The sequence below is a fragment of the Trachypithecus francoisi genome, unplaced genomic scaffold, assembly GCF_009764315.1.
Source record: "Trachypithecus francoisi isolate TF-2019V2 unplaced genomic scaffold, Tfra_2.0 Lachesis_group2, whole genome shotgun sequence".
NCBI classification, from domain to species: domain Eukaryota; kingdom Metazoa; phylum Chordata; class Mammalia; order Primates; family Cercopithecidae; genus Trachypithecus; species Trachypithecus francoisi.
Window position 1 is genome coordinate 7,520,865 of NW_022681465.1, and position 15,541 is coordinate 7,536,405.

The 15,541-nt window shown below is 43.4% G+C and overlaps 1 protein-coding gene across 3 annotated transcripts in view; it reads left to right on the forward strand.

Moving 5' to 3' along the window:
* ADCY2 (adenylate cyclase 2) overlaps nucleotides 1-15,541 on the forward strand; it is a 432,701-nt gene that overhangs the window by 353,652 nt on the left and 63,508 nt on the right. For 2 of the 3 annotated variants that reach the window (XM_033178771.1, XM_033178769.1), the window contains exon 16: nucleotides 9,522-9,659. The exons of the other annotated variant lie outside the window; for it this stretch is intronic. In XM_033178771.1, coding sequence (XP_033034662.1) covers nucleotides 9,522-9,659 — 138 coding nt within the window. The remainder of the gene's footprint in view (nucleotides 1-9,521; nucleotides 9,660-15,541) is intronic. 3 annotated transcript variants of the gene reach the window in all.

Sequence of the window (15,541 nt, forward strand, 5' to 3'; positions counted from 1 at the left end):
CTCACCGCGAAGGTCTGCAGCCTCACTCCTGAGGCCAGCGAGACCACGAACCCACCAGGAGGAACGAACAACTCCAGACGTGCCGCCTTAAGAGCTGTAACACTCACCGCGAAGGTCTGCAGCTTCACTCCTGAAGCCAGCGAGACCACAAACCCACCAGAAGGAACAAACTCCAAACATGTCCGAACATCAGAAGGAACAAACTCCAGACACACCATCTTTAAGAACTGTAACACTCACCGCGAGGGTCTGTGGCTTCATTCTTGAAGTCAGTGAGACGAAGAACCCACCAATTCCGGACACACTATCAGGATGGTGGGTTCCATGTGTAAAGGAATGTGTGGAAGAGAAAAGGGATGGTGAGTCGGTGGCCTTCATCACACTGCATTGAAACTTCTTGCTCACATTCACCATGATTCCTGGACTCTGAAATGCTTTCTACATCAGATGCTACTTAGCATTTCAGAATTTAAAACTCAAGAGCTGAGAGGGAACCTAGAGATAACCTCATCCAGCCTCTAATTTTGTGGATGAGGGACCCGGGACTCCAAAGGTGCCATCCACTTAAGTGGGTTTTTATTTCCAATTATTTAAAATAAACGTTTCCCCCCCCAACCCCGCAACACACACACACACACACACACACACACACACACAAAATGCTGAAGAAGCTGTAATCAGGCCTCTTGAGGATGGAAATGGAGGCTTTGGAGTAGAATCGGGAATGCAATGGCTAAGACGTCTGCAAAGGCTTCCTATCCTTGGGTAAGAATCTTTGGAATAAATCCAAACTATTTATGATGGGCAAGATCCCAATGAGTGGTTCTGATTCCAGCCTTATCACAGTTTGTAAGTAGTAAATGTTGTATTAAAAATACCTACTTACTCTGCTAGGCGCTTAGCTTTGGCTGGCTCATTTATGCTCACAAGAGCCCTTGCAAGTAATATCTATTTGACAGTTTCATAGAACGGGATCTCACAGATGCTACATAACTTGCCTTCCCAGTGGAATATAACAAGTAGATGTTGGAGCTGGAATTGCAATCAAGCCTTGGAACCTTATAGTAGAGGCAGGTTGCAGAGGGTACCAGGGTTGTGTATGGGGTGAGTCACAGGCAGACAGTGCCCAGCACTAGGCAGGGATGCCCATGCTTATGGACATGGACCAGCATGGCACCAAAGTTGCCTTGTGGTGACTGCTCAGCATCCATTGATCAAAATCACATTGGTAAGTCATGGTAACCTCACATAGTAACTATTCCTATTCTTCTCTACTCTGGTTTCCTAAAATATGTTTTTCAGCTGTTGGTCCCATTTATTTAAAAGTAGGTTCTGGGCAAAGTGTAAATTCATCTTAAAAGACATTTGATATATTTTTAAAGTTAATTTATAATTGTATTTAGATTAAAATAATCTAGTAAGAAAGTACTCAGTATTATAATAATACTTTACAAAATGTTTTATACATATAATAGTCCTTCAAAGTGTTTTCAGACATTATTTTATTTGATAATGAAAATAATCCATTTTATCTAGGCAGAAGCTAAGACTAGAATAAGAGATTCAAGTTCACATTTTCATTACAATTAGCAATTAAAAATAGTACTAGTTGTCACTGTAGCAGTAATAGTAATAAGTGCACATTCACAGTCACATTTAGCTTTCTAAACTACCTGAGGCAGACTTACGTTTCTATGATAAATACGTAAGTCTAGAGTGACTCTAACCAAATATTCCACCACCAAACAAACCCCCAAAACACATTTAGAACACATATGCTGGATACAGCAAGTGAAAATGCCAGAAAATATCAGAAGAAATTTTTCTCTCAATGTTGTTACCTTGTGCTTTCAATAGCAGAGATAATACGATGCCAGCCCACCAGCATTCTTCTAGGCAGAGATGAAAGCACAAATAGAGAGGTCGCCTTGGGAAAGGAAAAGTAGGTCACACTCCCAGCTAATAGAAAAGCTTTCTACCCCACAGCCGTGTTTTTCCCTTGAAGTCTGTTTTCTCTCCTGTTAATATCACTCTACCATATATATATATATTTTGGTTAGTATTTGTCTGGTGTTCCTTGTTCCATCTTTCTACTTCCAGCTTTTCCTTGTCAACTAAAAGGATATAGGTTTTAGGTGTGTCTCTGGTGAACAGCATGTAGCTCTATGTTCTTTTCTGTGTTCCAGACATCTCTCTCTCTAATTTGACAAGTGTGATCCGTTTATGTGCATTGCAATTATTACTAAAATCTTTTAAGATTTACTTTGTATCTTTTTTGCTTCTACTTGTTTTTCCTTCTTTTCTGCCTTCTTTTGGACTCCTGGAGTTTATTCTCTGTTATTCTCTCCAGTGACTTGGAACTTATATACTTTGGTTTGTTTTTTCAGTTATTACCTTAAAACAGGTAACATGTACACGTGATTAACAAAGTGTATTATTGGTAATATCTCCACTTCCTTGTTGAACAATGCAGGGACCATGCTCTGAGTCTGGTAATTTCTCATCTCCCATACTAGCATTGTTTAAATTTTTCTAAATTTAAATGGCTCAAATTATTCAATGTTTATTCTTGTTTTTGTTAAATGATGTATTTGTTTACTGTTTTTTCCAAATACCATTCCACCTTTCTGGACTCAGTTTCCATATTACTAAAATGCTTCCTTTTGTCATCCTTCCCATGAGGGCTTGTAAATAATATACCCACTCAGATTTTGTGTTTTTAAAAGTCTTTATCTTTTCCTCATGGTGATTATTTATCATTTTTTCTAACATTCTGAAAACAGGATTCCATCATTTCCTGGCCTCTGTGGGAATGAGATGAAGTCTCCTGTCCATCTAGCTGTTGTAGACACTTGGTCCCTTGTCTCGGTGGGCGTTTATGTAGGATTTGCTCTTTGAATCATGGGCAGTAGATTCCGTGTGTTAAAGTGTAGCCTGACTTTTACTCTTGAGACTCAGCTGTGTATTCTCAACCACAGACCTCACAATCCGCTCTAGGTCTGCCATGTCGTTGTCCAATATCTCCTTGGGTTTTGTCCCTTCCCTGGTCTTTCTGTTCTGTTTTTTTCAAAAGAGGTATGTTGAATCTCTTCATCATATCCGCTGTGTCTCAGTCTCTTTTTCCTATTCTCAACTTCTTTATCTTTCTGTGCTATTTTATGGCTTATTTCCTGAGATGTTTCTTAGCCTCTCCCATTCACGGGCAGTTCATCCAGTTCCTCAATCACAATTTAGTTTTAATTTCAATATCTGCATTTTCATCTCTAGAAAGTTTATGTGGCTCATTTTAAAAAATACTTGTTATTTTTCCATAACAACTCACTCATTCATATGGATTATAATCCCTCTTTTGTTACTTTAATCTTATTTTAGAAACTATTTCAAATTATTGTCATATCTGCAGATCTCATGGTGCTAATTCTACCTCTTATGTTTTTTGACTCTTCCTCATATGGTCCATTGCCTTAGGTACTTTGTAATTTGGTTTTTATTGTCAGGCTAGGTTCAGGAGGAACTGCCCCAGCCCCTAGATGGGACATCCCTGCACTCTGTAGTCTAAAGTGTCATTTACAAGCAGTGTCATTCTTGCTTCTGCCATAGCCCCAAGGATTTTCTCTGGTTTTGACCTAATTAACAGCCCTTCAATTTGGAATTCTCATTATGAATCAGGTAATATCATTTCACACCCAACACTTTAGGGTTTGGATTGATCCTTGGAAGCTTATTGATACTCCCCTGAGCTAGTGAATGGAGCTCTTCTAGACTTCTTTGTACAGAAGGAATAGCGGGTTGAGGCTCTGGATTTTATTCAAGAGTCTTAGTTGCAGCTGCCCACATTTTGCTGGCCCAAGGAAATATCTTCTTTTCCCTATGGGTGTTAAAAGCCCACCCACTAAGTGCCATAGCCCGAGTCCTGATCCAGGACACTCCTGGACCCACCCCACAGCCTCAGTCCTTTTATCACTGAGCTCTCTCTTTGTTTCTGTGCCCTGGTAATTTCCCTTTGAGTCCATCATTAAAAATAGTAAATAGAATCACCATGTATTTGATGAGTTCCTACCATTTAACAAACATTATACTGGCTTCTGAGAAAACAGAGACAAGTGCGATATGGTCGCTGTCCTCAACCAGCTCTGCATTTGGCCGGAGACAAGCATGTCAGCAAAAATGATGCAGTGTGGTACCCAGTGGAACAACAGTGCAGGGAGGTGGCTCACCCAGGGCGTGAGGAAGAAAAAGGTGGATTTTGTAAAATATGATTGTTTGGCATAAAGAAGCCTTCCTGTGGGAAATTAAAGGACAATTAAATAATCAAAGTACACATCACAGGCTTTGTGACATTAAATGTTACAAGTAATTATTGCTCCGGCTTGTTCCTGCCATTCTGACGGTCCTCAGCTAATTAAAATGCCAAAGTAGATGTTCCTTTAGGCAAATACACAAAAGTACATGTTTCTATGAAACACAAAACCACCATATTTTCCAAGCAAGATTTTAAGATGGATTTTGTTTTTCTGATAATAAAAGTTTGCTTCTCAGCTACTCAGCTATCTTTATAACTTTTCTGGATTTTTTTTTCATTTTATTAATTTCACTTAATATGAGCTTCTACTTCTCTTCAAGTGTCTCATCTGATTTTTAAAATGGATACTAATGAAACTGTAAATGAAGTCTACTTTTATAATGATTAAGTTAAATTATGAAGAATTAATTTTAGAGTGAAAAAACTTAGATTTAACTTAATTTGAGAGACTACCAGTTGTTTCCATTGCAAGTGGATCAAAACAAGGGAAGAAAAAAAGGAAGAGAGGGAAGGAAGAGAAGCTGGCTGATATTTTTGGTGGATCATGTATGAACATTTTGTTTTTCTGAGGAGGAGCTGCACGTACTGGATTAGGAACGTTGGGATTCATCCCACGTTTTTCCTACCACACCCCACTGCTCATTATCCCCACCATCAATTCTATGATAGGATTTTACTTTTTTTTTTTTTTTCTGAGACAGAGTCTTGCTCTATCACTCAAGCTGGAGTACAGTAGTGCAATCTCAGCTCACTGCAACCTCTGCCTCCTGGGTTCAAGCAGTTCTCCTGCCTCAGCCTCCTTAGTAGCTGGGATTACAGGCACCCGCCACCACACTCGGCTAATTTTTGTCTTTTTAGTAGAGACAGGGTTTCACCATGTTGGCCAGGATAGTCTCAAACTCCTGACCTCATGATCCGCCCATCTCAGCCTCCCGAAGTGCTGGGATTACAGGCATGAGCCACCGTGCCTGGCTGGGATTTTTCTATAAATTTATATCGCTGCTTTTATTACATCTCCCACTACATTTAGTACCAATCCCTTGTTTGTTAGTGGATGAATGTGATATTCATATCCAAGAGCATTTCTAGAAGGTACATGGTGAGCTCACTGTAAGTAAGAGCCAATCATGGGGTTCAGTGAGATGATCAAGTAAGGGAAGAAACAGGTGTGACTGAAATTATGCCAGGAATTTAACCAAAGATCAAAGCAAATGACTGCACCAACTGGGCTCACAGCAGGCATTTTCTCATTTTCAGTTGAATAGTATCTTCCAAATAAAGGCCAAAATATTCTTTGAGATGTTGTCATTTATAACATTTAATTAGGATGGTCTGAATTTTGATAAATGTTTTTCCACCAGGGCCTTTAATACTTAATCAAAAACAGGATAAACTGAAGCCAATGATCATATCAAGAGCCAAGCTGTAATTTTTCTACAGAGCTACACACTGAATCAAGGGTCTCTGTTTTTCTTAATCAGATTCCATCCATTTGAGGATCTTAGTCTTGTTTCTCCTCTTAGCCCCATCATTGATTTCTTCTGCTCCCCCCACCAACTTGATCCTCCACTTCCTCTTTCATCATTGTCATTGCAACTGTCACCTCTCTGTTCTCTTCTACTTCCTTGTCCTTGCTGGCAGTAATGCTTACCAATTTTTACACTTCAGAACAGGTTTACTTACCTTGTCGCTGCTTAGTGACAAGGAAAGATAGTCACCTGTCTCACTGACCTCTGGAACAACACATTTGGCATAAGTTTTAAAACAATTGTGAGGGAGAACTTTGAGACGTGCATGGAAACTGCATGGGTGAAGCAATTGAACCAAGTGCATCCCGAACCTGTAGTGCCAAACCCATGTCTGCCGAACCCCCAAGCATCTAGTAAGTAGCTGCAGTGCTACTGATTTGTCATTTTGCCTGTCATGTCACATGAACGGAAAAAAAATTCCTGCATATCTGCCCAGGTCTGTTTTAGTAAATTACTAGCCTATGAGCAGAATACAACATATTCCTGTTAGATAGCGTATCTGACAAGATTATCACCATGTATTTTTCTCAATCTTCAAACAGTAACTTTTTTTAATTTTGTAATTTCAAAAATTTGTCTGTGTAATAACTAGATATTTTACCTAATTGACAGTGATATGCAATCTTAGCTAGATGTACATTTTCTCCTGAAGTAATCAACTTTTTAAATGTTCTGCCATTAACATTTTCATTATCGTATCTATTGATAATTTCTGTGTACAGAAATTATCATAATTTCACAAACATAAGAGCATTGATTTTAATAATTTTCTCTTAAAGATACTAATTGTAGTCAATCTGGATGTGAATATAAAAATATTGTCCTAATTTGCAAAAATCAAACCAAATGCCATCATCCAATGGAATCTGAGTTAGATGAGCATGATATTTCCTTTGAAGCTCGGCTCTTCATATTTTATTATAGGTTGGTGCAAAAGTAATTGTGGTTTAAATGTAATGGCCAAAAAAAAAAAAAAGCTCAACCACTCAGGAGGCTGAGACAGGAGAATCGCTTGAACCCAGGAGGCGGGGGTTGCAGTGAGCAGAGATCGCGCCATGGCACTCCAGCCTGAGTGGCGACAGAGTGAGACTACGTCTCAGGAAAAAAAAAAAAAAAAAAAGAACACAGATTTGACTGTGTTTTGTGATATTAATATTATTAGAAGTAGTATGCATTAAACAATAATGATAACCATTCGTGGGTGGATGTTTAATGATAACTATTCGTGGGTAGATGTTTTCTAGCTACCTGACCCCCTAAGATGCTGCATGTTTAGAGCATTAAGGGACATCTTACTGCATGACAGATTTGCTGCCACCACCAACCCCTATCCAAACCTGTTCTTGAGTAGAAGCGTCCAGTGCAGATCTGGTTCTTCTGCTGCTGGTGATCAGAGGCCCTGCAGAGCTGGGCCGAGGCGCCCCCTGCCGCCAGCCAGCAGTCCAGCTCTGGGCAGCCTCTGCAGCTGAGCGGCGGCCCTGGCTCAAGCTCCCTGGTAGGTACTCGGAGAAATGAGAGGAGAGCCCGGGAAAATCAGCCCAAGAAGTGAACCCCGAACCTGGTCCCGTGTCTCCCTCAGTGGGGCATGTGCGCTGTAGACAAACATTCTTCATCTTTTCCTATCGGGAGCTGGAAGGAAGAAAAAAACAAAACAAAACCACCATGGTGGAAAGGAGTCGAGAGGAGGAGATTTTGTTGTTGTCGTTGTTGTTTACATAGATATAAAGCAAATAGGAATTTGGTCATTAAAATGTTTCTAAGAAATATTGTGTTTTCTTCATTGAAATAACAGGAAGAGCGAACACTTGTAAGTCCTGTTGCACACACCTTCTCTAACTCGTTTAAACCTCTGGAAAGACAGAGGAGACAGGTACTGTTATTATCCCCATTTTCGAGAGGAAGAAACTGAGACCCCCATTTCCGAGACGATCATTAACTGGCAGCAAGTTTCCCAGCAGTGGAGGTTTGAAGCTAGGCCACTGGCTGATTCTTCACCCTTCTCAACTCCTGTCTCCTGTGTTTCGATTCTCATTCAACTGCTGTATCAGCATTGAACATATAGCAACGCTTAGGGCAATAATAATTTTAGGAACAATACAAAAAGATGTGAAAGAAGTAGAGAACTAAAAGCGCAGCCTATTCATGCTGTTCAGGAATATTCTTTATTTGAATTTGAATTTCACTGATGTCCCACCAGCTTTGTTTGCCAATAGATTAACTTAGTAGTATCAATCAAAGGGTATAATTTACGTTATTCCTTCTTGTGAATTTCTTGAAATCGTCACCTTTTTTTTGTTGTTGTTTCCAAGACACATAGTCTTGGGACCACATCCCTTTAGTGTGAAGGTATCAATCCCTGGAGTACTTTTACATCCTGCTTGTCATATCAGATAACGTATGCAAATTATGCCCACGCAGCATCTGCATAGGCAGAGCTGATGTCACTCAGAGTTCAGTGGAACTCTGTGTACTGCTCCACACTCATACCTGGGAGATAGTGAGAATCTTTGGAAAGGTGGCCTTCAGGATGGGTGAGCTCACTCACTGAGACCCCATAGTGAATGGGGAGCAAATGCTGGCTGTCATTTCCCAAAACCTCAGTTCCTTCTTATATCAAAAAACTTCCCCAACCCCCATATGTACAGCAGCATATTCACAACAGCCAAGAGGTGAAGCAACTCAGTGTCTATTTTATGAATGGATAAAAAAAAAAGTATAGATCCATACAATGGAGTTTTATTCAGGCTTTAAAACAAGAAGTCTTGGCATAATGCTACAACATCATGATCCTTGGAGACATTATGCTGAGCGAAATAAGCCAGTCACAAAAGGAGAACTACTAGATGGTTCCACTTATACGAGGTCTTAGAGTAGTCAGAATCGTGGAAACAGGAAGGGAAATGGTGGTTGCCGGGGGCTGGGAGGAGGGAGGAATGGAGACTTGTTTTTCCATGGGTATAGGGTTTCAATTTGGTAAGACTGAAAATCCTAGAGTTGTTACACAACAATGTGAATATGGTTGTCACTACTGAGCTCTACACTTGAAAATGGTTTAAAGAGCATGTTTTATATTATGTGTTTCTCAACACTGTTAAAAAATGTTTTGGGGAAAAAAAGAGCTTCTCCGTGTGGGAGAAAACCCCCACAAGACCAGACAGGATCACATAAAGCCATCATGCCTGATGCCTGAGACTTTAAGATACCGTATTTATAAGTTTAGGTGCCAAACTAAGTCTGTGGCCTGGGCTGTATTCTTGTGATCTGCTAATGCAGCATTAAAAGGGTCAGGAGATGTGCTGATCTCTTTCCACATAAATCAGCTGAATAAATGATAACTTTCATCGTAGCTGTGATCAGAGTCCCAACATATCCCCCAGCGTGATTTAATTAACGGAAATTTTTCCTTTGAGAAAGGAATCACTTAAAAACATCACTTCAGGTCTGTTTTAAAAGACATACAAGCACCATGTACCTTTGTCATAGGCATTTAATGTGTTCTCAATTGGTAGCAATGATGCCAACATAATTTTCATAAGGTTTGTGACTTGGTATGAGTCCCCGGGGAGGATCGAATCTACATGTTTATGAACAATGTTGGTGCTTCTTGTGGTTTTAAACATTGTCATCAAGAAACTGGAGAGAAGTCATAAACTAGCAATGCTTTTCTTTTTCTTTCTCTCTTCTCCTAGCAATGCAGCAAAAAAGCCTCTCCCCTGCTCATGTGGCTTTTGAAGTCCTCGGGCATCATTGCCAACCGCCCCTGGCCACGGATCTCTCTCACGATCATCACCACAGCCATCATATTAACCATGGCCGTGTTCAACATGGTAAGCCCCGGACCGTGGCCGTGTTCAACATGGTAGGCCGTGGACTGTGGCCGTGTTCAACACAGTAAGCCCCGGACAGTGGCCGTGTTCAACATGGTAAGCCCCGGACCATGGCCGTGTTCAACATGGTAGGCTGTGGACCGTGGCCGTGTTCAACATGGTAAGCCTCTAAACATGGCCGTGTTCCACATGGTAAGCCCCGGACTACGGCCGTGTTCAACATGGTGAGCCTCTAATCATGGCTGTGTTCAACATGGTAAGCCCCGACCATGGCCGTGTTCAACATGGTAGGCTGTGGACCGTGGCCGTGTTCAACATGGTAAGCCTCTAAACATGGCCGTGTTCCACATGGTAAGCCCCGGACTACGGCCGTGTTCAACATGGTGAGCCTCTAATCATGGCTGTGTTCAACATGGTAAGCCCCGGACCATGGCCGTGTTCAATGTAGTAAGCCTCTAATCATGGCCGTGTTCAACATAGCCAGCCCCGGACCATGGCCGTGTTCAACATGGTCAGCCTCTAACCATGGCCGTGTTCAACATGGCCAGCCCCGGACCATGGCCATGTTCAACATGGTCAGCCCCGGGGTGAGTCAGGGCTCACAGCAGGCAGGGCGTTCTTCCCTTCTGGGACCTGTCCTGTGGAATTTTGGAAACTCGCTTTTAACTCCTTTGCAACACCAGCTGCTGCCTGTGAAATGTAGCATCTCGTGGCTGCAGCAGGCATTTCTCTAAGGGAAGGGGCCACCTGGAGCGATGGGACGGCTCCTTGGAGCAGTTCTCCACTTCCTTGCTCATGGTGGCCCCTCAACAGGCTGCAGAAATGACTGCAATGTCTTAAGGATAGTCATGAGGGGCAAAGGAACCCTCAAACTAAGGGGAGTGCGGTGTCCTGCCCTGGAGTTTAAAAGACCCGATTGCAACCCCGTGCTCCCCGTCTCACCAGCTGTGCGACTATAAAGATGTTTTTGTTGAACTCCGCAGGCTCCATTTTCACTTCTTTGAAAGTGGGAACTAAGCCTTCTCTACCAAGATGGTTCTAAGGATTCAATGAGCCAATGTTCCCACCACACTTAGGACAGTTCTGGCCATTTTGTAATTATTGAGCCAGTGGCCACTCTTACTGTATCAGTCTCATCATTGCTGGTTATCTCCCCCAGAATAGACACTTGGCTCATCACGGTGCTTTGAGGCACGTCCTTATTGTTCTCACATCAGCAGCAGCAGCCGTAGGAGATCTGATGCTCCCTGCAGTGGAGGCTTCCCTCAATGGGAAATGCAGAGTGTTAGGAGATGTAGTCCTTGCCTTCCAGGGGCCCAAAGTCAGGTTGTGGTGACAGACCATATATTATTTCATAATAATAACATTGTTTTTATAAAGTAGAAATGTAGTGAAATGTAATATTTATTGAATATAAAGATATGCCTGGTATGTGCTGGGTGCTCAGACCCCAAAGACAGTTCTCTGCCTTCTAGGAGTAGGAGTAGGAGACAGACAGCTGGGTAACCTCATCATCAAGTCATTCTGAAACGAGGCGAAGGCAGCAACAGAGGCATGAGGGGAAGGGAGAGCAAGGCCTACTAGATGGAGTCCTGGAGGGCTAAAGGAGGAGTCTGCCACGTGGACCTGGAGGAAGTGAGGGGCAAGGGCAGGTGGGTGGAAGGGGAGAAGAAGGGATGTTTGCCTCTGGGACAAGAACAGAAATTCATATTAAGAAGTAGAGAAAAACAAATCCACCTGAAGAAGTGGATTAGGTCCTTCTATGTTTACATGGGGCCAGTACTCCAGATCGCAGAGTTCCTCTCACTAGGAACTAGTGATCGTAAATTCCTCTCAGACACCTGCAGATTCAGGTGAGGGTGACGCCGCCTGGACCCCAGATGGGCCAAGCACTAGCAGCAGGAGTGGGATGGCCTCTCCATCGCTTTGTGTTGCCTAGAAATTGATCTTAGTGACACCTGCAAAGGCACCTTCAGAGATAAGCTGTAGCTTGTCCTCCCTACTGTCTGGAGGTGAATGTGTGCAAGTCCCGCAGGTTTTCCTATGTCATGAGTTTGGGTACAAGCATGCTGGCAGCCCTACCTCACCTGCCTGTGTGCCCCAGCTCCCTCTCCGGAGTTCCCCAAGAAAGAACATGAGGTCAGCCCTGTTGCGGGGCTCCCCAGACATGCAGGCCACTGAAAGGTGCCACCACAGCTACCTCCTCCAGCCACCCGCTCAGCCTCCAGAACACCTAGTTCAAAGGCTCCTCTGTTGCTGGGGAAGGAGGGGCTCAGCAGGCAAGTCCATGCAGGCCACAGCCTCCCTGGGCTACTGCGGGCCCTTGGCTGGCAGTCCCCTGTGGAGAGGTCCTGATGGGCCGGGTCCACCGCTGGAAGCCCTCCGCCTGCCCTTCTGTAAGATGAGCGAGTGGCACAAAGTGGGTGTCCCCTTCTTCCTGGATGTTTGCATCACTGGAGGCTCATTTTCTGCTGCAGGAATTGTGAGGCCTCCCTCTGGGGAAGGAGGCCTCCTCTTCTAAGTCTCAGGCATGCCTGGATGGTGACATCATTTATTTCCAATGAGGGCTTAATCCAGAGTGAATGGGAAACAGCTGAAGAGGGAAAATGTGCCATGTCTAGACAACAAGCAATTTTCTGGGGTACCACGGGGCTCCAGAAAGACAGAAATGCCAGGACTCAGGTGGAGACCTGCTGCATTCATCCACTCAAGGCACCTGCTCATGGGAGCGAGACTGGCGAGCCAGGGGCATTCTGCCTGAAGAACAGGGTTGGGAGGCAGGGGTGCTGGGGAGTGGTGTTCTTCCTGTGGTCCCAGAGCTTTCTTCAGGGGGACAGCCTCAGGGTGGGGAACTCAAGGTGAGAGATTTAAGACAGGGACAGGAGAGGCTTTCTTGAAAGAGCCTTTCTGCAGACGCGCCACGAGCCACAAGAATGCCTCAGCTCTCTGCATATGCAATTTCCTGGATATTGCAAGGATGTGAAGGAATCACAGGGGAGGAACCTGGACACAGAGAGAGGCAGGCAAGGGGCATTGGCCTGAGACGCCAGAAGTATGAGTGTGTTTTCTAAAATGGGTTTTTTGGGCTCGACTTTGTAACCTGCATTTATGCGTTAGTCCTGCTGTTGCAAGATCCAGCTTCCCAGGAGAGCGCACTGCCAAGCACCAAGTGCGCTTTGGTAGATGAAAGCTGTGAGAGAGACTGGGTTGGAAGTCGACTCTGTAGCGGAGAGGCTGATGAAAGCGCACTTGAAGGGCAGCAGGGTGCACAAGCTAGCGTTCCAATTTACTCAGAACCCTCGGGTGACTGACACATGCCTGTAAAATTAAGCCTCCTCCTGGCCCATCAGGTGTGTGCTCACCGTGCATGCAAGCAAATTGTGTACACTTCCTGAGAGTTGACCTTCACTGGTCAGTAGCAGCACATATGAGTTAGGGGACAATACATTTAACATCATATACACACACGTAAGAGTGAGATCATTTTTTCTTTCTCTCTTATTATATAAATTTCAGTTGTGGAACATGATGTTTTGATATACATATAAATTATGAAATGATTACTACAGGCAAGCAACTGAACATATCCATTGCCTTCCACATACCCTCTTGTGTGTGATTAGAGCACCTAAAATCTACTCCCTTAGCAAATCTTAAATACAACAGAGTATTATTAATCAAGTCCTCCCGCTGTGCTTTAGTAATCTAGGTGCATTCATCCCACATGACTGCAACTTTGTACCCTTTGACCATCATCTTCCCATTTCCTGGCCTCCCCCACACCTGGTAACCACCATTCTACTCTCTGTTTCTGTGTATTCAGCTTTGTTTTATTCCATATATAAGTGAGATCATGCAACCTTCATTTTTCTGTGCCTGGGGTATTTTACTTAGCATAATGATCTGCATATCCATCTATGTTGTTGCAAATGACAAGATTTTTCTCTTTTTTTTTTTTTTTTGAGACAAAGTCTTGCTCTGTCGCCCAGGCTGGGGTGCAGTGGCCGGATCTCAGCTCACTGCAAGCTCCGTCTCCCAGGTTCACGCCATTCTCCTGCCTCAGCCTCCCAAGTACCTGGGACTACAGGCGCCCGCCACCTCGCCCGGCTAGTTTTTTGTATTTTTAGTAGAGACGGGGTTTCACCGTGTTAGCCAGGATGGTCTCTATCTCCTGACCTCGTGATCCGCCCGTCTCGGCCTCCCAAAGTGCTGGGATTACAGGCTTGAGTCACCGCGCCCGGCCAATTTTTCTCATTTTTAAGGCTAAATAATTTTCCATTGTGTATGTGTGTGTATCAAAATTTCTTTTCTATTCTGTTCTTTTTTTTTTTTTTTTTTTTCTGAGATGGAGTCTCACACTGTCACCCAGGCTGGAATGCGATGGGGTGATCTCGGCTCACTGCAACCTCCACCTCCCAGGTTCAAATGATTCTCCTGCCTCAGCCCCCCGAGTAGCTGGGATTTCAGGCTCCCACCACTATGTCCAGTTAATTTTTGTATTTTTAGTAGAGATGGGGTTTCACCATGTTGGCCAGGCTGGTCTTGAACTCGTGACCTCGTGATCTGCTGCTCGGCCTCCCAAAGTGCTGGTATTACAGGTGTGAGTCACCATGCCCAGCCCCAAATTTTTTTATCTAATCATCCATCAATAGACAGATTGTTTCCATATCTTGGGTGTTATGAATAATACTAGAATGAACTTTGAGGAAATCTTTGTGTTTTTTTTCACATGTCCTAGGAAAGTGCCTTCCATTCATTAGTTATTAAATGAAAGAATGAGTGAGTGAATAGGTAAGCATACAGCCCTTTAAATAAGAAACCATTTCCTTTTGTAACATCTAGTTTGACCTTATAAAACCAGGATTTATCACGTAATTCTTAAAGACGATATAAATGAGAAACAAATCTGGTTTGGAAGCTAACTCTATTTTGCATAGCATAATTAGTCATGATTGACAGACAGTTCAGTCACTGTCTGTAAATGTTTGACAAGCTGATCATTTAGGAGGAGACATTCTTTCAACAGTAGCTACAATCCTTTAGAGAGAGAACAACTGCCTTTAGTAACAGAAATATGTCTTCCAATGTTGTTTTCCTTTCTCCACAGAAGACACATTAAAAGTATGATGGATGACCCTTGAGATTTATTTCTTTCTCAAAAATCATTCATCACACTTTTTAATACTTTTAATGTGCCTTCTGAAGATTTTCCACATACCAAGCTGCCTTCTGTAGCAGTAGAAGCAGGAAATAAGCTAAATTACCTTCTCCCACCTTTTCCTATCTACCGATGCAGGGGGAGAAGAAATCAGAACTGCTCAGGCACTGAATTCCTCCAAGTGTGCAGAAAAATACCATTTGTATTGATACCTGGTGCCATGAATTTAGTGGTTCTTTTCCACGCAGGTGCTCCTCTTGTACTTATGTCAAAAAGAAAACATAAAACTGTAGAAAAGTTGACGTTGGGTACAGAAAGGAAATAACATGACCTAGCTGTAGAGCCTCGTGTATAATGTCTTATTAATCACAGTAGAGGTGGGACTTGTCCATGGAGCTCTGCCTCTGGCCACACCTGAGGATCTGCAGATGCCCCGGGCTCCAGAACTCTGTGTGAGGCGGAGGCAGTGCCCAGGGCCACATACCTCACGAGGTGGTGCTGATGCAGCACTCAGACTGCGCAAGCAGGCAGGTGGGTTAGGCGGGAGCACCTGTGCAGGGCAGTGCAAGGGAAGCGGGCTCCTGTCACTCACGTCAGGAAGGGGACACCTGCTGAAGGATGTGAGTGAAACTCAGTCTTTACTTACATGCAGTTCAATGGTCCCAGGATTGTTTCTGCCTCTTTTTACCTAGTCCCACTTTAACCCGTCCATCCGGAAGCAGTT